General features: G+C 40.2%; 1 protein-coding gene across 1 annotated transcript in view; it reads right to left on the reverse strand.

Moving 5' to 3' along the window:
* RAPGEF5 (Rap guanine nucleotide exchange factor 5) overlaps positions 1-27,006 on the reverse strand; it is a 157,195-nt gene that overhangs the window by 84,196 nt on the left and 45,993 nt on the right. The window contains exons 8-9 of the mRNA XM_066554452.1: positions 12,412-12,488; positions 7,069-7,194 (exon numbers count right to left, since the gene is read on the reverse strand). Of these exons, the coding sequence (XP_066410549.1) occupies positions 7,069-7,194; positions 12,412-12,488 (203 nt within the window). The remainder of the gene's footprint in view (positions 1-7,068; positions 7,195-12,411; positions 12,489-27,006) is intronic.

Below are 27,006 nucleotides of genomic sequence, written 5' to 3' on the forward strand. Positions count from 1 at the left end.
TCATTAACCACTGCAAGTTTTATGGCATCCTTCAAGGTCCCACATGTTTAAGACCTCATTTTATACCTGGGTAAACAAAGGTGTAGAAAAGCATTGGGATTTGAAGAAGGTTATTTATTAAATAACCAACGGATTCAAAAATAAAAATTTAAAGTTCTGTCTCCCAGGTTTTAGTCTGCTAAGTACCATGTGCCCTTTTTACCCCTTTCAGCTCAGGGGCAAGTCATTGTCCCACACAAGAATGAGTCACCATTCCACTCTAAAGAAAGCTCAGCGTGCAAAATGTGTATGTGGAATTTCCTCCTATACAAAGTAGTATAATGTTACAGAATAAATCAAAGAAGAGAAAATTAGGCTTTCTTTTCTTTTAAACACTAGGATGAGCATCTGGAGGAAAGAAAGTATTGTGGGAATATGTAACTTGACTTAAAGGAAAATAGTGAGGTTTCTATTCAATGTGTTCCCATACTATGCTCACAATATATCATGGGAGCACAAGCATGACTCAAGTGCTTTTTTTTTATAAGGAGAAGGATCACATAATGGCACCACTCTTTTGCACTCCTGGCATGAGGATGTCTTCCTCCAGAACTTTGGAGGAGATTAAATAGACCAAAAAAGGAATGGGAGGTCCTCTTAAAAGAATGTAGTAAATAAAAATAATTCTATCATTATTTTTAAAGTGCTGCAAAAGACTGAAACAAGCATGCAGATGATCCCAGTCCTACATCTGAACAGGAGGATCCTTATCTCTGGCACATTTTTTCCATTTCAAAAAGATGCCTTTTCAAAAAGGTGCACATTCCATACTGGGAAAAAAAGGGGGGGGGGGGGAAAGGAAAAAAGAAAATAAAAAAAGAAGAAAAGAAAAGAAAAGAAAAGAAAAGAAAAGAAAAGAAAAGAAAAGAAAAGAAAAGAAAAGAAAAGAAAAGAAAAGAAAAGAAAAGAAAAGAAAAGAAAAGAAAAGAAAAGAAAAGAAAAGAAAAGAAAAGAAAAGAAAAGAAAAGAAAAGAAAAGAAAAGAAAAGAAAAGAAAAGAAAAGAAAAGAAAAGCCTAGGACCTGTAGAAACCTTTTCTTCTCAGAAGATAAAGAGGTTCGCTTATGAAAAACAGGTGATCACCTGGAGCTATGCATTCATTCCAGCAGATGAAAAATCGAGCATCTGGAATAGGACATTCTCTCCAGAACATGACAGAACTAGATTCCACTCCCTGTTTCCCCTGATTCAGACCAGAGACTTGAACTTCAAGTTACCTCCACAGCAAACATGTACCTAACTCTTAATTACTTATTCTTGCTCAACAAGGAAGTATATACTGACAATCTCATTGATAGATTCATTTTTTCTTGGCTTGTAATTGAAGACGAAATCAAAATTGCAAACTATCATCTTAGCCTGGTACAGCTCTCTCTGCTAGTGCTGGCAGGTCCAAGAGGTATAAAGAGAAACAGCAAACTCCTATGCTGACATGCCAAGTCCATTCTGTTTAGATGACTTTAGACATCTCTACCACCTCGTAGCTATTCAAGCCATGAAAATTTTTGCGAAGCTGCATAGTAATTGTTATGACCACTTGACCCACAGCTCTGCAAAGAGATGCAGAGCAACTGCCGAGAGTCAAAAGCAGTAAACCTACAAGCTACTCTATAGATCTGTCCCAAACAGACATAACAAAATTATGTTTTTAGAAAGTAATGCACAGATTTCAGCCACTGACTGTATTCAGACATCACTTGATGTCAATGTTTTAAAGAGTATTTTTCCATCCTTGATTACCAACCATCAATCCAACAGTACAGCAGCCCAATGCCACAGCTTTTTCAAGCTAACCAAAACTGCAGCTCTGGACAAGTCCTGGCATTCTTTCTTGTCTCCATGCAGGTGTCCAGCTGGGCTCCCTAAAAATACCCCTGGTGTGTCATGGCTGGAATTTCCTTATGAAATTCCTCAGTCATGGGTAATCTATACAACCCAAGGCTCTAAATCATTAATCTTTTGTTATAAGCCTTTTAACAGCTTCAGCTCAACCACTAACCTGCTTCAATGAGCAAATCATCTGTCTTCCTAATGAGACCACTGACTACAAAAGTTAGTACCCAGCAAATTACCAGAACTGCTCCTCAGTATCTGTTGTCCTTCTGAAAACATACCTGCCACATATAATATATCTCTTTCATCTTGAATTAAGTCACAGAATTGATACACCTAAGCTGTAGTACTTATATTCTTTTAAACAGCAGGTAATTCTAACTAATATATAGATTAATCTGTAAAGGGATTACAGGGTGGATTTAGGAAATGTCCCCCTTCCTCCTGACACAGCAAAGTACTGTAAGAACCCCCTTGGAACATTACTGTCAGTTTGCAAACATCTTATTCAGTTGATCTGACTATGAAATGGATACTACAATCTAAAGAATATTCTCTCCATTTGCTGAGGTGAAAAGGCCTTTTACAATTTTACTTAAACAATGACACTTTAAACAGACATGATTTTCTTAATGAGCACAACACTTCATTGAAATAATAACTGGAAATACTGTACAACACATTTTTACATCTATTACAAAGGCATTATTCGAATTATGGTTGACTAAAAGGAATTTCAAAAACTATGGTTTAGTGCAAATATGTCTTGAATGCATCCCAAATATATGCTGGAGGGGAAAAAAAGCCATGATAAATGACTTCAAATGGCTTTACACACACAGCTTGCTTTCTATATTATAATTAATGGTAATAATAAGCAAACCTCTCCAAAAAGCAGGCTTGCTCTATAGCTGAATATTTCAGTACAGATTTTTCATCTATTTTCTGTCAAAGCAATTTTTTTAAGGAAATGAAATATTTAAATTACATAGAAATACAAATATCCAGTTTCACATTTCCCTAGGCTTATAGGTAGAATTTGCATGTAAGGATAAAATTAGAACTGCAAGACTGCATAGTTTTTTTATGCTACCCCACATTTGATATTAAAATAATTTCTGTGTGTTTTAGACAATAATTTCATTTTATTTATTTATCAATACATTGTAGGAATGCAAAAGCACAGAGAAGAAGCTTATTCTGCCTATTTAGAAGCTTCTTTAGTTCTATTTACTTTCTACTCATTAGCAAAGCTGAAGTTTTAGTGAGCCTAACACATACAGTAGGTTCAGTGCCTTCATTAAGCACCTTATTCTAACACATTAGGAAGAGGGAGTGGGGAAAAAATCACTGTTAGGTTTCGTTTTTCTCTACAAGTCTGTGAGTACCATTATGGTTAGAGCACTTTTCAAACACTATTTACCAGAGAAGAAGTTGGCACTGTGTGTTACCAAGGAACACCAGTTCCAATATACCAATCTAACCTGGTCACTGTCAGCTTCCAGTGTCAAAATCGATTTAGCAGCTCACATAACAGAAACTGAACACAGAACTTTTTAAATTATGAGTTATTCAAAGCTCTTTTTTCATTCAGACTATAAATGCAAAATGATAGCATACCAGAAAGCTAAAAAAAAAAGCAGTATGGACTTTCTGATTTTGTACAAATCATCTTACAGATATAACAGATATAGATATATATACCTCAATTTTACACCCTCCAGAACTCAGCCCGACTAAAGGAATCCCTTCTCCCACCCACTAGTTCCAAACCAAGCTTTCTTCCAGTGAGCCAGCCAGCTGTCACTTACATTCCCTCTTCCAACCATCTGCTTTTTCTGAGAAAAAATAATTATATTTCATCTCCTGAACTAGCAACCCAAACTAGTCCATGCTTCACCTGTTCTTTGTGGACCACAAACTCCCAACACTACACCTCAAAGAACACCTTTAGGTACTTTATCTGCCAAAAAACCTCTTGTGAATCCACGTGTCATCTATTTTCTTTAAGTGAGTCATTAATTTCTGTACTCAAACTCAGATGAAGATGGTGACTATTTATTTGAATGACAGGAGAGTTTACCAATCCTCCTAGTCAACCAGTCTTGCTCCCTATCACACTCCACACCTCATTCACTGTACAGGAAAGAGTTATTGGGCTACCAAATCAGTACCAAATTCTTCAATTAGGCTGAGAACCCTTTCTTCTTTACAGGAAAGCACAGGAATCATCAGAGCTCCATTATAACACATTTATATTTGCTGCTAATGCAAAATGTGCATGTGAGGCTGTACTAATCTGAAGAGACCTGCTTTAGAAACATGGTGGGTATAATACTGGAGGAGCTGCAACTCCATTTCCCATCACATGCCTGGGACACAATACATGTAGAGAGGAATTATGCATATGCACAATTCTAACTCCATGTTCAAGTTGGGGTTTTGGGGTTTTTTTCATATTCCTAAAGGAGAACAAACTAGAGAACTCTGCTTCAGGCAAAATTTCCCATTGGCCATTTTGGAAAGTGCAGCTTAACTTCCAGGCAGATTATAAAGCCTCTAGCTTTTAATAGTGGCACTGGCCCAGGCTGATAAACACATAGCCCTGCAAGCCAGCAGCATTTCTGCTTTGAGCTGGGCTGCCAGGAGGCCAGCCTGGTTAGCAGGCTCTCCAAGGGCAGGGAGAACAGCCTGGCAGGGTGTTCAGGCCTCTCATTTGCAGACTGCATGCCATTCCTTTGAGGAAGGCAGATCACCCAAGAAAGCCCAGTTTGAGCTCCCCAGGAGGGAAAGCTGGTGAAAGCTTCAGGGCAGGGATACTTGCTGAAAAACAAGGTTCTTGTGGAAAATGCACAGAGCATCTCCATTTTATCCTGCACTGAGTGCCCATCACCCTGTGTTACAAAGAAAGCAGTGTAAAATAAGCTATGCTTTTAAATATAAAAAAATGGGCATGTTACACATCATAAGGATACCACGCCCTGAACATGTTGTTCCTCTAACATTTGCAGTGAGCCCAAGGGACTGGAGAGTAAGCCAATGCCAATGAATCTGCCATCACTTTCGTAGCAGCAGGATGAGATGGGAAGGGCTGAAATCCTGGATCCAAGCAGTATTCACTACACTTTACTCACTATAATTCAGCCTGCTGCTTTTCTCCTTGGAGAAGAGGGGGGATATCTGCCTGGAGCAGTGAACCCTGCCCATCCAGTCAAATCCTGTCACCTGCACGTGCACGGGATCAGCTCTCAGAGCACACAGGAGGAAGGGAGGGAGAGGAAGGGATGGAAGCTCACAGCTTCCTGAACATATGCAACCCACTGCCCTGCCATGGCAATGTGTGCTTTTTTTCCAGTGAAAGTTACCTGAGTCAGCTAAACTGGAAGCTACGACAAACCTTGCCCATGATCAGGGTGCCCTCTCGGTGACTGTTCCTAATGAAGTCAGTAGTCTAGCTGGGGGCTTACCAGACACACCCACAAGAAGGACTTTAGGTCTCTCTTATATCTGGGCATGGGCTGCCTGGACCCACCCTACAACAACCAGCAAAGTGCACAAGAGGAGGAAGAAGCACACCATGATTTATTATTGCCAGCACTAGCTGTAGGACATTCCCCACCCAGAAAAAAAGGGCACATGAGGAATGACCTGGGCTTCTGCAGTGTCTCAGGCAACATTTCTCTTTGCTGTCACCTCCAAAAGCGTGTCCTAAAGGTCTAAAGGCATTTCCTTGTCTGAGAGCAGTAATTGCTGCGTTATACTGCTCAGGACGGGTACAAGCAAATTGCTTGAGCTCCTGCTAAACTGAAGTCACTCATCTCCTAAATAGCAGCAACTGTTAAGTACCATACTTTTCAAAAGGAGAAGAAAAGCTGAGTGCTGCTTTCCTTTCCATTTTTGGAACTGTACTGTAATCTGTGCAGCTACAGAGCTGCAGCTGACTCCACAGCAACCTTTGCAATGACCAGAGTAGCAGGAAAAATATCCACTGAATTTTTTGAGTAACAGTCCTAACATTCCCTTGTCATCTATGCCCACATATCCGTAATCTCGTTTCCAAATCCTGAAACACGATAGAAATCTGCCCCCATTTTAAATATTCTTTGCTTGAGCACCTCAACTTTTAATTGTGCTTTGTGGATACAGTTTAAAGATATGTAGAAATTCTCCCAGACATCCATTGCTAGAGGGTCAGCTGAGAAACAATTTTATCTTGGGTAATTAGCCTTTGCTCATTGCCCTCCTCCCTTCTGCACACTTATTGATACAATTACACATCTAACTACACCAGACCAGACCCTCAATGCTGCCAAACAGAACAGCATGAAACTCTGAAAAAACACTTCATCCTTCTCTTTTCCTATGTACAGCCTTATTTCAGTAGGAATGAACTTGCAGATGAGCTGAAAAGTATTTCTTTTCTAAAGTACAAGTCTTTTTTCTACTGTCCAGTGAGCAGAAAATGGAATAAATTGCATATACATAATGGCAAGAGATATGAAGACTAGGTGGGTTTTTTGTTTCTCGCAGTTATTATCCTCTGCACCTTTAGATGAATATGCAATCAGAATAGAAGTCTTTACTAGGAGAACAAAATTAGGAGACATGGTGCTATAAGCAAAGCAGTCAAGTTTCTGTGAATTTTCAGTCCAGTTATTAACATCTGAATAAGGGCTTTCAGAAGCATTAAACAGAATGCTGCTTTCATGAGTGTAACTTTTGATTGAAAACTCAATTTAAAAGAAAAAAACACAAATTGCTGAACTCCCAATCCAGACCATTCTTTTTAATTCATGCTGAAAAGTTTCAGCCAATACTTGCATCCAAATATGCCCGCAGTAATTTTAAGATAATTTAGAGTAGTTGAAGCATTCATATGCTTTATACGTTATTTAAATACACCGTAAAACCCAACAATTTGGTAAAAAGCATCCTGAAATCATCTGCTATATCCTAATAAAGTACATTAATAACAGCATCTGACAGTTAATGACAACATAATAATTTAAGTGTGTTGACAATTATTGACCTGAACGCATTTTGGAGAAATGTAAATGCCAGAGGAGAGCAGCTACTGCTCCATGACTAATGCGTGCCCTGGATTCTGACCATCAGCTTTGCTATTTCAGTTTTGTGACCTAAATCTCCCTCCCCGACCCAAAAGAAACAAAAAAAACCCAAATAAGAAATGTCTTACTTGTTCTGCCTTCTCCAGTGCTTTTCTATCCGCCTGCAAAAACTGGCAGTTCTCTCTCGCCAGCTTTTGGACCAGCTCAATCCGTCCGATGTCATCTCTTCCCTGAAGCTTGCATAAAACTCCTGCCTTAAGGGTGGGAGAAAGAGCAAACAGATACTTAAATCCACAGTCCCAGGACATGACACCACCACAAATTTCAAACTTAAAAGAAATGCATTTGTTTTCTCATATTTGTGGTGCTTCGGTGCCACTTGCTGAGCACAAACAAGTCACTGCTTCCCGGGGAACAACTGGAGAGGAACAGAAGAACATCTGAATCTCCAAATGCATCTGGTCTGGAGGAAAGAAGGCAGGGCTAACTAAATCAACCTCTCCTCTGAGTGCAACTATCAGATATGCTGTGTTTTATTTGTTCCTGTCAGCCTGTTTCCTGTTACATAAGAGAACAGAGCAAGAGGTTAAAAACTCATGGGAAAGTTAGCCAGGAACAGCCCTGGAAAAAGAATGAAGTGCAACACAAGGCACTCCTAAAAATAACAGTCTACAACTCCCTCTGCTCCCACTCCAACCATTTTTCACATATGCAAGACTTGGGAGTTAAAAGACAGTTGTGCCACAGCTATTTATTCGGTAAATATCAAATCTGTATCTCTAGATTTTGTTTAGGGAAGGAAATTATATTTGCTTTAAAAGCTATGTTAGAAATATTTTTTTGGTTAAACATGTTATTCAAGCTATGCTGATACTGTTTTGTCAAAATGGTTGTTTTCTAAAAATGCATATAATAGATACATATAAAAAGATGGATTCATGCTTGCACACAGGCACAGTAGAGACTCATTGCAAAACTGGCTGAAATGGGCTAAACTGCTCCTTGCAAAGTCAGTGGCTGATATCACTGTCCATGATTTGGTTATGGATATAGCCTCTGCATAACTGAGACTTGGGGCAATGATACTACACAGCTTTTATTAGCCCAGATGTTTCCTGATGGGAGCAGGCATCTTGGGAGGGCCCATTGTGTGGCATACCTATGATATGGCTCTATGACTCCAAAGGCAATCTGCAAATAAATATTTTTCTGGTGAACTTCCTTCACAATTTTCTTTCTACTGTTCATCTTGAGTTTAAATAAATCACTACCTACTTCAGAATTCACAACACATCTTGTGAGTCAAGCCCAAAAACTAGGGATGCCCTGACTTGCTAACCCTGCAGGGTCCAATTCCTTGGCCTTGAGCAATTCCTGTCCATGACAGATGAAGGTGTGAGAGTGCCCACCCAAAATATCCTACAGCTTGATGGTTTCTCCAACCAAAAAGTGGGGGTTAAGATTTCCTCAGCTAAAGAAGAAAACAAATCAACTTTATGAATAAGTTCTTGAAGGCTGATGGAAAAAATGGGCTCCACAACCAAATCCAGAGTCATTCTTACCCAATTCATCTAAAGAAATTTGTACATGCTTACATTCTTTCAGTCAGGATGAAGACATCTCCTCACAAGTCTGCATCAGACACTTCTGCTCTGATGAATAAAGGATTTCAGATACAGCCTGTGCCTTGAATGTCCTGTGCTCCTCCTGAGCCCAGCCTCCTGAGGAACCCAGTTTCCCTACATAAAGAGCCTACTCCTGGTTTGAAGGTCAGAAATCCACTGAGAATTTAAGGAATTGCATTGCCCAATCTCAAATTCCTTACATAGTCCATGAGTTCAGTGTCTCTTATCTTCTAAATTGAAGACATTGGTTTATAAACCAGTTCTGACACACTCTTATCCCCCTGCAGATCAGCAGCAAGACTGATTTTATCAAATGTTGAAGAATATAGTGAACTACTTGTCCAGACTTGTTTAATCAATAGAGAAAAAGGGGCATTTGGGAAGAGATTTTTTTTTCATTCTACAATAGACATTTTAAAATGGTCAGATCAGTTGTTTCCTAATATTCTCCTTTTTCTCCAGTAATTTGCACAGGGAACCTAAGACTTGGGAGGCCTGATGTCTGCACTTCCAACACTTTGAGTGCTTAGGTACATCAACTAAATCAAGCCTGCTTATTTCATGGCTGCAGGATGCTTCTAGCAGAGTATTACATCAGTGTGATGTAGGCTAAGGACAACTCCAAAGTGGTATCACCTACTAGGACTTTGGGATGATAAAGATTTTGACTTTCTCTGGATCTGGGCTGTGGAGGCACTTTTTGTACCTCCCCGTTGTGCTGCCCTTGTTCAGGAATGGCACTTCCCAGTTCAGTGCTCCCACTGAGACTAATTGAGGTCTTGCTCCCTCACCCTTCTCCTCCTCCGCCTCCTTTGGGTAGCTGAAGAGGAGAATTGGAGGCACAAAAGGTAAAGATCACAGGCTGAGACAAGAACAATTTACTGAAAACAGCAATGAGATAAGAAAACAAACCATAAAAGCCATAGTAATAATTATATATAGGGTACAAATAAGAAATGATACACATGGAAACCCCTCAACAACAGACAGTACCCAACCAATCCCTCCACAATATCCCAGCCTGGAAGAGAATCCTTACCCCTGCCTCCACCAATGATAGGAGGTTGTATAGAATAGCCTCTAGGTCCTGGCTATTGCAAAAGCTAACCCTGTCCTGGCTGGAACCAGGACATGTGTCCAGAGAAGGTAGTCCATGACCTACAACAGCCACCTAGTAGAAATATACATTTTAACATGTCCCCTCCTCCTGTCACAGTTCTTTCATTTAAAGAGTTGCAGAGAACATGAAAAAAAAATTCTTATTTAATTGGGTCTCCAGAGGATAAAAAATTTCTGGGAGGGTTAAGGTATTATTAAATTAACTGCACACATTTAGCTCTGGGAGTAAAGAATGCACTTGAAACACATAAGGCTAAACCTGTTTTTTCATCATTAAGAAAAAAAAAAAACTATTAATCTTTTAGTTTTGGTTTCCTCACTTATACTGACTTCTCACTACAAATCCTTCTGTTAAATACTTGTAAGAAAACATCCAGGTCAATTGAATAATTAATTGATGACAGCTTCTAAAACCTGGTTAGGAAAATGTTGTCAGTCTCCAATTACTGGTCATTTTCACTTCTCAATACAAATTTAATTTTCAAGCAATACTTTGGAAGCTGTTAGACAAAAGGGTAAAGGCAAGTCACCCTACTTGCAAAGCACGATTTTGATTTTCAGTTTGTGCAGGCACATATTCTCCAAAACCCTTGTTGGTGCTTAGACCTCTAATTTGTGTAGACCAAAACAAATACAATTACTAACATATGTGAAGGTGACAATCAAAAATTTGCATTGTTTAACTGGCTTTACCTTATTGAATGATAAATGAATATGCCTTACAGTAAAGCTTTGCTACCATTCATGGCTCAAAATTACAATAACTAAGTGTGTTTATGTAATATTTGAAATTAAATTTTAAAAAGTGTAATGGAAATAAAAGCAAATTATTCACTACTGAGAGTGGAAAGAGGAAGATGCTGACAATATACTTTCTGTTTCAACATATCCATTGGAAAATATTCCCTCTGCATAGGTCATAAATGAGCATCTAGCAATGACACAGAGGTGAATTAACACATCCCTAGGAAGACAGGATGGGATCTTTTATTTACATAATTTACATTGTTCACAGCATGCTTGCTTTTGAAAATTCCCTTGCTAGTTTTTTTCCACACTTCTACCAGTTTTGTCAACTAACTCAAGTGTAAATCAAGCCTCTCTCCCACAGAGCACTGTTGAGAGCAGGCACCACACCCTTCAATTCTATTAACAGAAGGTTTGTGGTGGTTTGGTTTTCTTTCACCATACCTCTCTCTCTTTCTGTAGCTGGTGAAAAAATATAATTATTACTGGCTTCACCTTTAATCAACCTGAAAATTTCAAACCATGTGCCACTGCCTCAAAAGACAGGACGTCTTGCTTTGCTCCAGTCATGCACAGTTCCACTAAAATGAAAAATATCATTCACTCCTCTAAAACAAACTCAAACATATTTGGCTTTCATTGGATGTCATTTTTATGGTGTTAACAAACTGGAGCAAACACTACTTTGATAACACTCCTGCTCTCCTCCCAGCAGAGCACATGAACACTTTTTTCAACTGCTCATTTAATAATTGTACCATTTTAAATGTGTTTCATATTCTTTCAAATTTTAGAAGCTGGTTTCCAGTCAATTAAAATCTGGGTGAATCAATACCCCAATAATAAATTTTTATGGGCTTTTATAATTATTTCAGGGTAATCTTATTAGCTGGCAACATAGGAGCTTTGCATGTGCATTGTCTATGTCATAAATGGGAATAAACATTTTCAAAAAACTATAACTACAGAAACTAAGTAGAACTGAAAATACATTAAATCATTCCTGTCCCCCCCTAAAAAAGTCCAATGAAAAAACAGAAATCCAAATTTTTGTGCAGTGAGGTCAGTGTTTCCCTCTGGGTCCTTCTTATATCTCTGTAATGCACTCTTGGCTACATGGCTTGTACCCTTTCAGCTAGGCTTGTTCACAGACATCAGCATAAATCCTGCCTTTCTTGCACACAACTTTTCAGTTTGGCAAGATGTTAGGGAGATAAATCAGAGGCAGGAATGGCAAGCTGCATATAGGGGAAGGAGAAAAGGTGGCAACAGGTGGGGAATACAACATTTGGAAGAGAAACAGAAGGAGAAAAAAACCAGTCAAGACTGGGAAAAATCAATTTTAAATTAAAAGCAATAATCAGTACCAGTACAATGAGCAGCACAGTTGCACTTGCACAGCTTGAACGCATGAATGGAATGATTGAATGAATTGCAGATTAATCTAAAAAGATTCACAGAATTAAAAAGGGTAAGCAATCCCACAATAAAATACTCTAAAAGGCAGTTTAGTTTCTTCTGAGCAATATCCAGAAGTGTGCTTTGGTTGTAAATGAGGGCAGTTAGGGAAAAAAAGAAGAAGGTTGCTGCTTGCACTTGAGTGACTAATAAGTATCCCTATTTCATTGCATGTCTACTTACAGTGATTAAAATTCAATCAAAATGTCATATGCCCTTGCCTCCTAAACCACATCTCATTTTACTTTCACATCTGGTATATGCTATGTGTATTATCTAAAAGGAGCAGAAAGATAGCTGAAGAATGCTGTCCAATTGCAACATCATGGGATTAATTCCCAGAATAATCATCAATCTTATTCTAAATAGTCACATAAGATGAGATCTAGCAGACTTGCTCCCTCCTACATGCTCCCTGCACAGAACATAGAGGAAAATTCATTTCCCAGAGCTATTTTAAGCAGTTCCTCAACTTGCAGATCTGGAAACATTCCCAAGACTCCATTAAGCTTACACATGTACCTGTGCATCAGAGGTATCCTTGAGATCTTCTAGTCCTCTTAGTTCTTGACTGCTGTTTTCTTCATTTTGATGAATTGCTAAAAATAAGAGGAATATATTGGAAGCAGGCAGGTTTAAATCAAAACAAGCAGCAAAGTGGCATGGCCCAGTTTAGATCAAATAGGATGACTGTTCAAGGAATATTTAAACTTTAGCATTCTAGTAAACTCCTGGAGTGGTTTTGGACAGATCCTATAAGGTACACCTTATTGGGTTTGGAAAAATGCTAAATACAGCATACTTTATTTTTCCCCATGCAGTAAAATCCAGTACTAAATAGTTATAGTCATGCTACTGTTAGTCCTGATAAAACAATGACATTTAAAGGAACTTCAACTTTTCCATACATAGTAACAAGATATCATGACTCCTAAGCAATAAAAAAAAAATAAGATCTCCCTCTTCTTCCATTATATTGCAGAAGGTCAGGTCAGACTAAACAAAATAAGCAGATTTATTCCTCACCTCAGACTTGGAAAATTCCTTGTAAGCAAAGTGATGTCAATCTTAACAAACATAGCCACTAGCCATGAAAATCATCTCCAGAAATAAATGGTAGCAGGAGATGTTTTATTGAAAGTTCTTGCTGCTGGCACAATAGAAGAAATGAGCAACCCCACCCAATTAACATGACTTAAATCACTTAAAACCAGAAAGTTTTGCTAGACTTTAAAGTTTTGTATCAAATTTGTAATCCCCTGAATGATCAAAACCAGAGCTAGGGGTTTATCTGTCTAAAGAAACAAGGAACCCCTTGAGAAAGAGCACCTCAGATTTCTGTGTTGCAAGCAGTTTCATCTCTAAGCAGCTTCATCTCTAAGCAGTTTTACGCTCTATACCCCGAGCTACCCTTTCAGTCAGCACAGCCACCTCCTGTATTTTGGTGGGACATTGAGCCCTCAGATGTTCTGAAATGTGACAAGTTGGGAGAGTCAGACCCACATATGTATGAAACACATACAAGGTGACTTTACCTTATACTGTACACATCACCTTAGAAGATATCTTTGATCTTGAGGACATATTGAGTGATTTCCTGGTTCAGCCACAGCATTTGTGACACCAGAAGCATCCTTGAAGCAGCAGAGCTGTCACATCTATTTCCTGAATAACACCTCATGGCTCATGGCTTTGCTGGATGGGTGGAAGGGCTGAGCTGGTGTGCTTCTTCCTGCCCACCTCCTCTCTCCTTCACCCCTGTGTACCTGAGCTGCTCATCAGGCTGCATCTGAGCAGCCACAGCCCAGAACACAGTGTGTTCAGACAAGGATCACCAGTCCTGTGTTGCCTTAAAACTATGTCTGCAAGCTGAGGCAGCCCAGGATTTGATTGATGAGCAAAGGCAGCAGGAGGAGGGCTGGCAGGTAGCAGTACCACCTTCTCTCACCTATGCAATCCTCAGCCTGAATCTTCAGCCATAACCAGGTTATCATGGCCAAACTCATACATCTAATGTGAGCCATGAGGTTCAGCTTGGTGTGCCTGCATGGGTGCTCTGGGTCTGCTGCAGACAAAAAGCAGCCTAATGTTTAGGCAGCATCTAGCAACTTAAAAGAAAAGTAACTTTGGACTGTTCTTTACCTCTAAAATAAATTGTACGGATTTATTTTTTCTTATGGCAGGATTGCTGCTGATATTGCTATGCCATACAGGATATAATTTTGTTTCTTGCTCCACAGTTATGCTATGAAAAAAAAGGTATTAAAAATGTAATTATAAAGGGGGAAATAAGTCATTCTGTCAATACAGTTTATTCCATTACAGGATCTTTTTAAATCCATTATCAGATTTCTGACATAAATCTTCACCGTTGGGTTTGCAGGCATCACTTTACCAGCAAACCTCTGAAATGCAAGGTGAATACTGAGAACAGGGGGTCAGACTGTAGCTGCAACAGACAGCATGTATAATGGGCATTAGATCCCAGCATATTTAAAGCTAGGCAAAACCAAAACACTCTTGGGATTTTGTGGCATATCTCTACCCCAGTCTGGAAAAGGAACCTGGATAATGACCCAGTAATGAGAGGGATGGCCTGAGCAGCCATGTGTGACTCCTGCTTTTCTGGTGCAGGGCAGGGCTTCTAAAGGCAACCTATTTTATCCATCCAGGCTGGGGGGTCTGTGCAGTTCCTTCCTGTGTAACCCACCTCCCAGCCTTCCTCCCCAAGAGCTGCCTCATCCTCTTGCACAGTCCCACACGAGCATGACCCTGTTCTACCCACTGCCACTGTGAGAGACATGGAGCATTCAGGACATTGATTTGTTGACCCCTACAGAACAACCTGCCTGAGACAGGAATGCAGCAATACCAGAAGGCATTAACAAATGCTAAAAATCGGTTGTTTGAGCAATATCTCAAATTGTTAAGTCTGCGTTAGCAGAACATTCGCCCAATTCTCCTTTCAATTTTCTGATTTCTTCTATAATCAGTTTGCTGTAGGCACTCATGGGCAAAATATCCCCCCAGACTCTGGCTATTAATCATGGCATTTAGAGGAGTGGCACCTTGCTGGTAACAGGGCCGTGAGTCGAGGTTTAAGTGATTTACATTGATCCAGCCGGTGTTTCCACAGTCCTGAGCAGATGGGAGCTCCACAAACAGCTGTGCCAGGGGAAAAGGTTAGTGCCTGCCAACAGGCTTCTTGTCACAGGCCTCAATTACAAGTGTCCCCTTCCCTGCCAGTGCCAGGGCAACCACCCCAGAGCATCTTCAACCAAAGTGAACACGGAGACATTCAGGGAGCAGCACCTCTGGCTGACCTGGCTGGGCAGGCAGGTGAGAGGATGGTGTCTGGCCAGGGAGACAGTGACAAGCAGCAAACACCCAGAAAGGAGGGCAGCAAGATCTCTTACCTGGCACAAAGGGGAAGAGAAAGAGGGTGCATGTCCACAACCCCCAATGAATATAGCTATCCTTGAGTGTTGAATGATTTTAACATGAGCTCTTTTAAAGATGATGAGAAAATTGCCTCAGTTTAAGTGCACTCTGAGTGGCTTAAAAAAATAAAAATGAAAAAAAAAAGTTTTTATATCAGCAATTTCACAACTCAAGTCCAAAAAGCCTGAATAAGTTTATCATCCAGACCCAGCTCTCCTTGGCTTCAATGTTGTTTAGACTGTGTAAGGAATGTAGAAAAGAAGCCATAAATATTTTCTTAAAGGAAAAGCAAAACAACAGACCTCACACTGACGTTCTTGCAGCTCTCTTGGGAGAGAAGGAGCATTTGACCTCTTTTTCATGAAATTTCCATCACAAACTTGATTTTTTTGTCCTCCTTGCCTCTTATCCAAATCCATAAGGACCAGCCACAAGTAAACCATTTAACTTCACCCAGGGAGCAACACTCAAGGAATCACACCATCTCATACCTTTTCCCCATCACAAGAACACAGTCCCTCGAAGGCTGAAGTGGCCACACAGACAAGCAACATCCTCTAATTATATTTTCTTGGTTTCTGTAGGAAAATGTTACTATGTGTTTTGTCTATAAAACAGTGAAAACCCACGTATTTTTTAAAATATTCTGGTATCTTTAGAAATTTATGGTACTGGGGGCCATCACATACATGTAAGAAATTGATTGCAGTATTTTTGGACACAGTATGCCTCCTAACCCTGTAACAACTCATAGACATTCCTTGAATTGGCCAGGCTCTCATGTGTTACTATGCAAGCAATACAAGTTCCATCAAAAAAATATAAGAATTTGAGGATAATTTCCTACTTACTGTTAGCTGGCCATTTGTTTTTTGATAAAAAAAACTGACATTGCAAATTCAACCATAGGAAAAGCAAGCGGAAGCTTAGGGTGGGATGGGAAAGTATTTCCTAGGCAAATGCTGATTCTGGAATTGTGCAAACAAAAAAAAGTTGTGAACTTTGGAGCTGAGCCAAACATTTCCTTCTCCACCACCATAAATCCAGCTTTGCTCCCTGATACAAATATCCCAGCATGTTTTACAAAGCAGCAATAAAAGGGAAAGGCAAAGGTAGTTAACGCCGATCTATATGTATCCATTTAATATTATATTTGGGTTCAGGCTTGAGAGCTGAGACAGGAAAAAAAATACAAACAAATATAGAGCGATCAGTTCCCTTTTCTACCTGCAGCATTTCTCCTTTGGAGGAAAGGTCACCGTGAGTGGAAAAAAAAGTCAAATGAGCATTAACTTGTTAATGTGCAGTTCAAATATATCCATTTGCAAATTAGTCTGGGGAATTCAAGATTTTGATGTTTTATGGTCACTTAAGGATCATAAAGGCCATCATCTGATCTCAGTTCCTTGTGGCCCCACAGAGCACAGCTGAGATTTTGCTAGTAGATTCTTCTGTAAACTTATGTCAGGACAGAGAACTCTTGTGGGGGAGAGGTTTGTCCTTTAGTAATTCCATTTCAGATCATTAAATCAGCAGGAAAAAATAATCAAGAAATAAGAAACCAAAACAAATCATTTTGTACCTGCTACTACGGCAGAATGAGCCATCACACAGGGGTGTGAAAGGAAAGGGAACGTAACCATTGCTCACACTGGAACCGACCAACTCTGATCCCCCTGCTTTTACAGCCGTGCCACAAAGTTTAGTGTAGATTCAAGGCTTTGGAAGGGATTTGTCTTTCCAGCAGCAAGGAACACAACACACAGGCTAAAGGGGTCACCTTAGCTATACAGGCTGGCACCCACTGGGGGTAACAACAGATACCAGCAGCACGACAGACCTTCCCCTGCCCATGGAAGAATCTGCCAAGGTTACCCACAGAGCAATGCTTCCAAGACACACTCTGCTTTATGCCACAAACTTGAAGGTAATTAATTACATTAATTACATTTGATGAGCAAGATTTTTAAAAGTCACATAATATTACGAGCGCATTATTTCATTTCAATGCTTTGTCTTGTTCAATATAGCAGAATCATTTGCCCAACTGAAAGTGGGAAGGACAGTTAAAAAAAAATTCACACATAAAGCAACTCCTGGAACCCACAGCGTTGTAATCTTCCCAGAGGCTTTGCTTTATTGTGCTTTCTTCCTTTTCTATAAATGAAATTTCTTCTTTCTACCCCTTCTGGCTGCAAAGATAACCTTCTCAACACAAACCAAGGCACCAGCGTCATTCCGCTGCTGCAGCCAGCCAGACTGGAACAATAACACCAGGAGAGGTGTGAACTTCCTCCTTTGGCTTAATAGGGTGTTAACTGTGAGAGCTAATTATTTAAATGCTTAGGAAAGGACTGCCATCACAGTTAACCATTTTGCTGCTGAACAACAGGCAAGGACATCTGCCCATCTGTAAGCAGCAGGCTCTGGGTGGCACCCACATGGCCATTCCAGTTTAGCTTCCTATCACTGCTGGCTGTCCCACACGCCGGTACTGACTGCTCCCACTCTGTGCTGCCATAAGGCATTTGGGATTTTTGGATTGGCAAAGGATTACTACCAACCTGGCTGAGAACAGAGCACGCAGGAAGTAGGCAGGGGGACAGGACAGCCCTCAAGGTATCGCTGCTGCCAGACCTCTTGTGCCACACAACTCCAGCTGCAGCCCTTGAGCTTGCTGTGAAATCTATCCATCTAATCCATTTATCCACCTGATTTTGGGGGACAAGAGCCCATAAAGCACCTTCAGCCGACATGCTTCTGCACTGCCCTAGGCTGCTCCTAAGACCAAACTCGCTTAGCCTGCTGCAAACCCTCTGGCACAGCCTCAGTAGCAGCCGAGCGTGGGGGATTGCAGCTGCACAAACACTGCCAGGCTCACCTGGGACTGCATAGGCTGCATGGGGACTTCACTGCCCCCACAGCCCCTCCAGAGGTAGCTCTGCTTGCCATACAAAGCTCGGTCACCCCTAAGGCTATATTGCTTATGAACTCAGAGATGCTCCTTCATTTCAAATGCAGACATTAATTTATTATTTAGTATTGTTCTTTACCCTGCTAACATCCTAGAACATCAAACTAGTCTGCCCTTTGTATGATTTCAGTCTTTTCAGTACTCTGTGATCACAATTCATGTATGAATCTCTTTCATCTAGCCAGTAAGTAAAAGGCACCTACATGCTGTCTACGGATAGCAGACATATTCCCACCTTGGAGGAGTTAAAGAGACTTCTGAACACAGGGACTTAGTTTATTTGACAAGCCAGCAGACTTTCACTGCCTCATCCCTGCTGGATGGTTACAGCCTGTTGTGGGAGTTTTTTTGTCCCTGTCAAACCAACAAGACCTCAGGAATCTGCAAGAATATTCCCCGGGGAGAAGGCTCCAGAACTGCCAGCAGCCTGCACCAGTTGATTTATTGTCAGCTTCTGAGAAGCTCACAACTTCTAGATTCTTCTTATATTCCAAATTTTTAAGAGAAATGTTTGTTTCTCTTCTGAAATTTTTGGGGTTTTTTTGTTTTATTTTGTTTTGGGGTTTTTTGGGTTTTTTTGTTTTGTTTTGGGGTTTTTTCCCAATGGAAGTTGCTGGTGTGAAGCTTTTAAGAAAAAACACAACCCCCCATTTTATTTTTTTTTAATCACACAACTAAGCTAATTTCATTATTTCTGAAAACTTTACTGTTATTTTGAACAATGGAACTTGTGATATCCCTTGTTGTTCTTTGTGGAGGGTATACAGCGAGCTCTAGGGAGGTTGGTTACTATGGCAGCTCTGAGCTGTTTGACAGTGTTATAATGTTTGCTGATGCTTATTAATTTATCAGAGTGGAAAAAAATGAATAGCTCATACTGACACCACTGGGGAAACTAAAAGCCAGATCCTCTAGGCTATGTAGAGCACTAGTGCTGAGCAATGGAAAAGAAGATGAGCAGCCAGTAAATGCTTTGCAAACCTTGGATTTGGAGACCATTTTAGACCAGACCACATCCTCATGCATGTTCCTGCATTTTCCAAGTTCTGTTTCCAAACCAAAAGGGAAAACTAACAAGCACTGAGTATCTCTGAAATCCCCAAAAGCTGCTTGTAAGAGAGCAATAATCCCAGGAACAAAACCTTCCAACTGAGAATTGGTTCCTTATTTACCATGAAAGAGTAATCTTTTCTCAGAAATTACTGAAAAGAGAAAGCTTTTTAAGCTCATCCTTAACATGTTTCCTTTTATTAGCAATACAAAAATTGCCTTTGAGCTTTCTTACTCCTTCCTGCTACTTCTGCATATATACATGCAAATTACCATACAGATTTCCCTTCACTGAGTACATTACATATCTCTGAAACAGTTGGCAGACCCCTGGGGGGGTGTTGCCCAGACAGCTGTGCAATCAGCTGAGTAAATCAGCTAATTAAAGAAACAAAGAAAATGCAAAAATTATTAGAGACAGGCTCCCCCTTACAGCATTGTTCAGCACCTCTGTATGTAAAAAGCTCAGCAAGCACAAGATGGAATAAAGGTACTTGTAAATCAGTGAAAGAATTATTGCACAAGAGACAACGATGCCATTTTCTCTCAAACCCTAATCTGGGATGCTCTGATATTTATGCTTTGTAGTTTAAATCAATTTAACATAAATTACTGCAGCATTTTATTTTACAATTACAAAAGTGCAAAATGTAATGTTGGTCTCATAACTGACTTCTGTACTTAAAAAATAGTCATTAACTCCTGCTTGACCTTAGGTGTAGAACTAATATTGAATTTGCACAGAGGGTACTCATTATTCTGATTAGTTTCCATGCAGAAAAAGAAGTTCCCAAGGGTCCTAGTGCTACAAGCCATTTCACAAATCTCAGATAGGAAACAGGACTCCAGAAAATGATGCAAGAGCATTTCCTCTCATTTCAGAGTTTATCAAAAGGAACAGATAACAGCAAGGGTAGGTATCTCCAATCTAAACAGAGCAAAGTCACTGTGGTAAGAAAGGAGGCTGGCAGATGTGGATTTGGTCTTGCTGATCACCATTAAGGCACCATTCCTTCCCACTGCTTCTAAATGACCACAGGAAGGACAAACTTTAGTTTAAATGAGGCTCAGTCTCCCTAAATTATATAGCCATTATAAATAAAAAAATGAGTGTACCAAGTAAAGCCACCAATATTTCCCAGCTCAGTCAGAAAATGGTCATTTCACATTACTGTACAACTGGTTTTGTTAGGAACTTCTGTTTATTTTATTTATAAGAACCAAAGCCCCAGGCTCTTATATTTGGCTTTGAAGGTCCATATTTCATGCAAGGTAGAGGTGCATTTGAGCAACAAAATTTGTAAAACACCTCTGGCTAAACGAGACAGGCATTTTTTAATAGATAAACAACTACAGTTGATTCATTTGGCCAGAGGAGATTTGGTTTTCAATGCCTGGCCCTTTGTGATGCATGCAAAGATAAAGCCATATTTCATACTTTTTATCATTATCATATCATTATTCATATTTTTATCAAGGAGAAAAAAAATGAAAATTATATGAAAATGTTGTAGGATTACTACAGGAACAGATAAAATCAAGGGGTTTTGTACCAATTGTAGCTCAAGGGGAACCATTTGATGCTTGAATGCAGAAAGTTTTAAATTTTATCTAGTAATTGTAGATATTTGTTCTCATGTGCATGATTTTAATTTTTCTTTTTTTTAAATCACATGGTAGTGAATGTACCTATAACAGTTTTGTCTGAAGTTAGATGATAGAAGGATGGAGAAGAAAGACCCTATTGAATGATCAGAGAATGGTTGCTGGGAACAGATCAAACAAGGAGGTATGGGCTGTTGCTGAGCAGGCTGGTGCAAAGAGAAACAGGGCTCTATTCCATGGAAACATCCCCCAGGCATGGCCAGGAAAGGAGCAGGAAACAAAGAAGACTCTGAATAAATAAATTCTGTGAATTCATTGTAAATGCCTCTCCCAAAGCCCCAGTAAACAAAACATTCACCTGGGGGTTGTTTTTTGTACAACTGCTGTCTTTGTGCCCTTACTGTGCTGCCTCTTTTTGCATATGTGCAAAATATCTTTACACAGCTACTCTGCATTGCTGATTTCTTCTATGTGAGTATCTTAGATCACTCAGAAAGAACCGTGCCCAAGGTCCTACAACAACTGCAAAACCAAAACCATAAACTGCCAAAATCCCTCTCACCACAATTCCCAGCAGAGAGCTCTTTTCCTTCTTTTTCCGGGTCTGAGTCTATTCTGCTTTGTATCATCTGTTGAATACACAACAGCTGGTAAGTGTTACTCTGTAGTCCTTTCACTGATGTTGTCCAGGGCATTCCCCATTCCCAGCATCACCCAGGGTGGGCACAAATGAGCATCATTCCCCAGGTCTAGAAGGGGTATGATCCTGCCCTTTTGAAATGCTGTCATTTTCTGGGTGTGCTTGATTGCAGGAATAATGGAAGAATCCCATGTGATGCAATACATCATAGTAAACCCCGCTGGCCCTAGGGTTAGGGATTCCCTTCAATAGGGCACAGAATGTTTTAAAGGGATTGCTTAAAGAAACAAACATGATTAAAATCATAGAATCACACATAAATTATGCTGAGTTGGAAGGGACCCATCAGGATCATCCCTGAGCAGGACACCCCAAGAATCACACCATGTGCCTGAGAGCATTGCCCCAAAGCTTCTTAAACTCAGAAACAGCTGGTGCTCTGACCACTTCCCTGGGGAGCCTGTTCTGGTGCCCAAGCACCCTCTGAGTGAAGAACCTTTCCCTGATATCCAAACTAAACCTCCTCTGACTCAACTTCATGCCATTTCCTTGAGCCCTGTCACCAGTCACAAGAGTGAAGAGATCAGTGCTGCCCCTCTGCTCCCCCCCATGAGGGACCACCGTGAACTCTCCCTCAGCCTCTTCTTCTCTAGGCTGAGCAAACTAAGATCACCTCCCTTACTTCAATACCTGAAATTACAGACCTCAAAGAAAGACCCCAAAGTACAGTGTAACTTTTAAAATATTGCTAGCTATGTTTTCAGGGGAAGCTTTTCTTTTGGATCACATTTCAGTGGGCAGGGGAAAAGTAAAGATACAGTCACCATGACCCAACAGAAGCACAACAGTCCTGCACCTTCACTTTAAAAGTGGCCATTTCTCCAGGGTGAATCCTGTAAGTATCATTTGCAGAAGAATTTGCAGAAGAACCCTCATTCTACACAGTTTACTAATTTCAGCCCTTGCTTTAAACAATTGGGTGCTTGGAGGAACTGGAAGTTGTAATGGAATGAGGCACTACTTAAGTAAGCAAACCTATTGAAAAGAAATATGAGGAGAACAGAAAAGCAGTAAGATCCTACTGATTCACCCTTTTCCCACCCTTCAAATTTTCTCATTTTTTTCACAAGGGAAAATGCACACCTCTCTGGCACATGACTGTCACTTTAATCTATAAATAGGACCAAGTTTTTTCATACCTCATTATGCCCTTTTTCAGTGGCATAAGTGGTAACAAACCATGCGCGTTTTACTCCAAAGATATTGAATACCTGGTTGTTTATGAAACATGTAAATTCAATAGTCTTTAATATGTTTGAAACTTACACAAAATGCTGAACTGGTCAATTCTTGAATGACCTTTGATCATGTACTTGTTATGTAATTTTTCAAGTGTGTATACAAACCTCACTAAAATTTGTAATGATTTTCATTTTCTATATAAAAACACTTCTACAAGTGAATAGAATGAATAACGTAGCATAGGACATTCAGATAGCACCATATGACAAAACTTCTGCTAATTATAGTAGAATAAATTTACTGAGAAGTCTCAGAAGGATCTGTACTACTTGAGGAAATGGGGTGAAAGATAAAGATGCAGTTTTCTGAATTAACTAAGCTGATAAAACAGCTTAATGGTGCCAAGAGTGTCTTACTGGGCTCCTTCCCACACACCTCCACCTCTTCACCCTGATAAGAAGCTGCCACCCTCACTTTGCATCAACTCCAGCACATGCTACTGCTATACTGTATGCTGCTGTGCCTGCCCCATCTCAAAAGTATATAATAGATGTAGCAAAGATAATCAGATTTAATGGAAGACGTTTGGTATGAGGAATGACTGGTGAAACAGCCGGGAAATGAGACAACTCACAGGGGTATGACAGATGTGCACAAAATCCTGAATAGTATAAAGACAAATAGGGAATGGATTATTCACCACTCTCTGTCAGCAAAGAGCTGTATCACAACAGAGTGAGGGTCATAGCAATGTGTTAAAAAAAAAAAAAAAACAAGAAAAAATATGTTTTAACATACTCCACACGTGAATTGTGAGACGTGCTGCCGTAAGAGATGATGAAGGTCAGGAATATAAGCAGGCTTAAAAAGCAATTTGATAAATTAATGGAGAAAAGGTCCAGCAAGGGTTACCTACCACAGCACTATGGATACACCAAGATCCCTCTATCACAGGCTGGTAGATGCTGAGTATGTACACAGAAGAACTGTACTCGCTCTGTTTCTCTACTCTAAGCATCCCCTACTCATCACTCATGGTAGGAGCATGGCTGAATGGACTTTTAACCTGACCCAGCCTGACTGTTCTCATGTGTTTAACTGGGCTGACATTGCCTGCAGTGTGTTGGAGTCAAGTCACGCAATCACCCCTGACAGCAGTGCTGTGGAGGTGCTGCAGTGCCTGGGAAAAGGAATAGCTCTTCACAGCTTGCTTTTCATTCATGTCGGCAGAGCTCAAGCCCCAGTGACTGCTTCATATTGAATCGCCTGCACTAAAATAAAAATACGAAGCAAATCACATAGGCAGTTAGGTTTTGACAGAAGCAATACAAAAGAAAAGGGGAAGGCTGGCTATGCATACATATATGTAAGAATAGGGTGGAGGCAATCCAGAAGATCTCAAATATGGAGTTAATACATTGCAAAAGTCATATTATTATGAATTGTTATACATTATTATAAAGAAAATGTAAATGACATATTAAAAAATCAATAGAGCTTGCCAATTCAAGAATGGCATGACTAAAATGTATCTAATTATATAGTGGAAACCTTAATATCATTCATAAGGGGGAGAAAAACCGCACACAAGTTCTAGGGCATTTGTGGCTGCCCTGCCTTTCACAGTGGGAAGGAGAAGCACCCACAGACCTGCTGCTGCTCCTGCAGTGCCTGGGGAGAAGCTGAGTCACCACTTTCTTACCTCACGCATACCCTGCCAGCTATTATCTTAATTAGCCCCTGTATTCATAAACACAAACACAAGAGCCATGCTCTTATCAATTGATCCTTTGCACAAATAAAGTTATAGAAATTCCTTTTTCTGTGAAGGGATTTGCTGGGTGATGCCATGGGTTTGTGCACAGAAATGCAAGGCATCTTGTTTGTGGATGGGATTAACAGCAGTACAAAGCATCTACGTGACAGGTTTTGATCAGTTCACATGTACCCGTGTAGCTTTGCCACCAGCTAAAGCCCCCTGCCTTAGGCTATTGGCTGCTTTTTATCCTTGTTTTAGCTCCCATCTCTAACACATAAGAAACATGTCACGAGCCATGACAAGCAATTGAGATAAATGCCAACCCTTGTAAACCTTCAGAGGGGAGGCCACATTTGTGTTAGGTTTCAGCACATTTGCAGAAGCTATCAGAAGCCAGCAAGGTATAAATAAACAAAACAATTTAATGCTGAGTGCCTGCAATTAAAGGAAAAGTTCCTTTCTGCTCCAGTTATTTGCTTCCCCAAGACCTTTTACCAAACCACAGAAGACAGCATTTAATCTATTTATTCCTAAGGTTAGGCAAGAATTATTTCAATGCATTTTTATAAGCCACAGAGAAGTGCACAAGCTCATTTCCCCCTCCTAGGTCACCTTTATCATGAGAGCTTTATTCTAATGAAATATAAATGTGATTTCAAGTCAACAGTGTTACCGAGGTCCATCAACACTTCAGAATTACAGACACTTATTTTACCCTGCTTTAGTTTTATTTGCAAAGCAACTAAAAGTGCTGAGCTCCCTCTGCATGAAGGCTCTCAAGCATGTCTCTGTCAGCATATGCCTTGTTGTCCGAGTGGTATACTTGCAGTACACATCTGGAATATGAAAACAGAGCTTTTTTCCCACAGCACAGAAGTTTTTAATTTTTCAGGCTCCTCATTTTTCTTTCAGCATCTGCCAGTTTTATGAATTTCTCCTATTCTTCTACACCACAGGAAAAACAGCAGAACAGCTTTTGGGGATAGACATTCAACCCCACACCCTGCTGGTGTTTTATTTTCGGGTAGCAGACATTCCCCATCAAGTCAGATCCTGTACTAGCAAGAATTTGATACTGTGCCCTACCCCACAGGAGGCTCAGGTCTGTGCCTCGGTATTTGTCAGCAGATACAGTATGGAAATCTCTGCCACAACCAGAACTGTAATAGTTGCAATTACTACCTGTCCCATACATATAATAGGTAGCAAACCCACACATCATTTAAACAAAACCAAACTGTTTCATTCAGGTAACCAAAGGCAATGCTTGCCCCCTGCCCTCCAAACACAGAAAACCTTCCTACTTGGAACCTCCTCACCTCTTGCACAGGGAGCTGTGGTGTTATGTGCTTGTGAAGTGCTTTCCATGCAACTTAACATAGTGACTACTACAGCAGTTCTAGACAAATAATGCAAAAACTTAAATCAGCCAGTTTTTCTAGTACAATTAAATCACTGTGAAGGGTTTCTCTAATAGCAGAGGTACATTCAGAAATTAAACTAATTCAGGAATACATTATATAGTCCTTGCATTAGGCAAAAATGCTTTTTTTTTTTTTTATGGGGGGAGGGGGGCTACTGATCTCTAGGAAAGCTTTTAATTAATAAACCAATTACCCTCTGTGGCCAGGTTCCAGGCAGCAGGTTTGGACCATGCCCATTTGCCTGCCCTCCCCACTCACAAATCCCAGAGTGGATGAGCCAGGCTCCCACGCTATTCACACCAGCCTGGAAGCTACCCAGGGCAGCTGGCCCAAAAAGCCATGTTCCACTCTTTTCAAGCCAAAATAAACTCTTTGTCTGACTTTTGGGGGCTTATTTCCTGGAATTATATGGAATCTCGGAGAGGATTAGAGGAACAATATCTTTGAAAGATACTGTGGCTTACAGCTCCAGAAGTACTTTCTCTGAAACGTGCTTCACTTCACCAGGCACAGCAGACCAGAGCTTGATCACTCACAGTAACTGCTACACTGTGAATTTAACCACCAGCAATAAAATAAAGGAGCATAACCAACCACTCTAATTTACTCTGCACCTACTTTACCAAAGGCATTAACTTAAATTAGACCTTACAGTTATGCCTGATCATACTCCCCTTTTTTACAGGCATCCAAGATGGGGCATAAAGAAATGCAAATTTCAACAACAAGCACACACTAGTTAAACTGACTAAAGAGTTGTCTTTTGTTCAGATCTGAACAGATATTTTAAGTGTTTACATTAATGTATTAGGAAAGGCTGAACAGCACTGCAAAGCTCTATAAGGAGCTTTATTTTTTTAAGGCTGTAATTTTTAAGTGAAATATTTCTACCTGTACATTGAGGATTGCAATTACACCAGTAAAAAGGAGACTCCAAGAGATATTCTCCTTTTGGATATTCATCCCTTGCATCTCATTCCTA

This window comes from Molothrus aeneus, chromosome 1 (genome assembly GCF_037042795.1).
Source record: "Molothrus aeneus isolate 106 chromosome 1, BPBGC_Maene_1.0, whole genome shotgun sequence".
Classification (NCBI taxonomy): Eukaryota; Metazoa; Chordata; class Aves; order Passeriformes; family Icteridae; genus Molothrus; species Molothrus aeneus.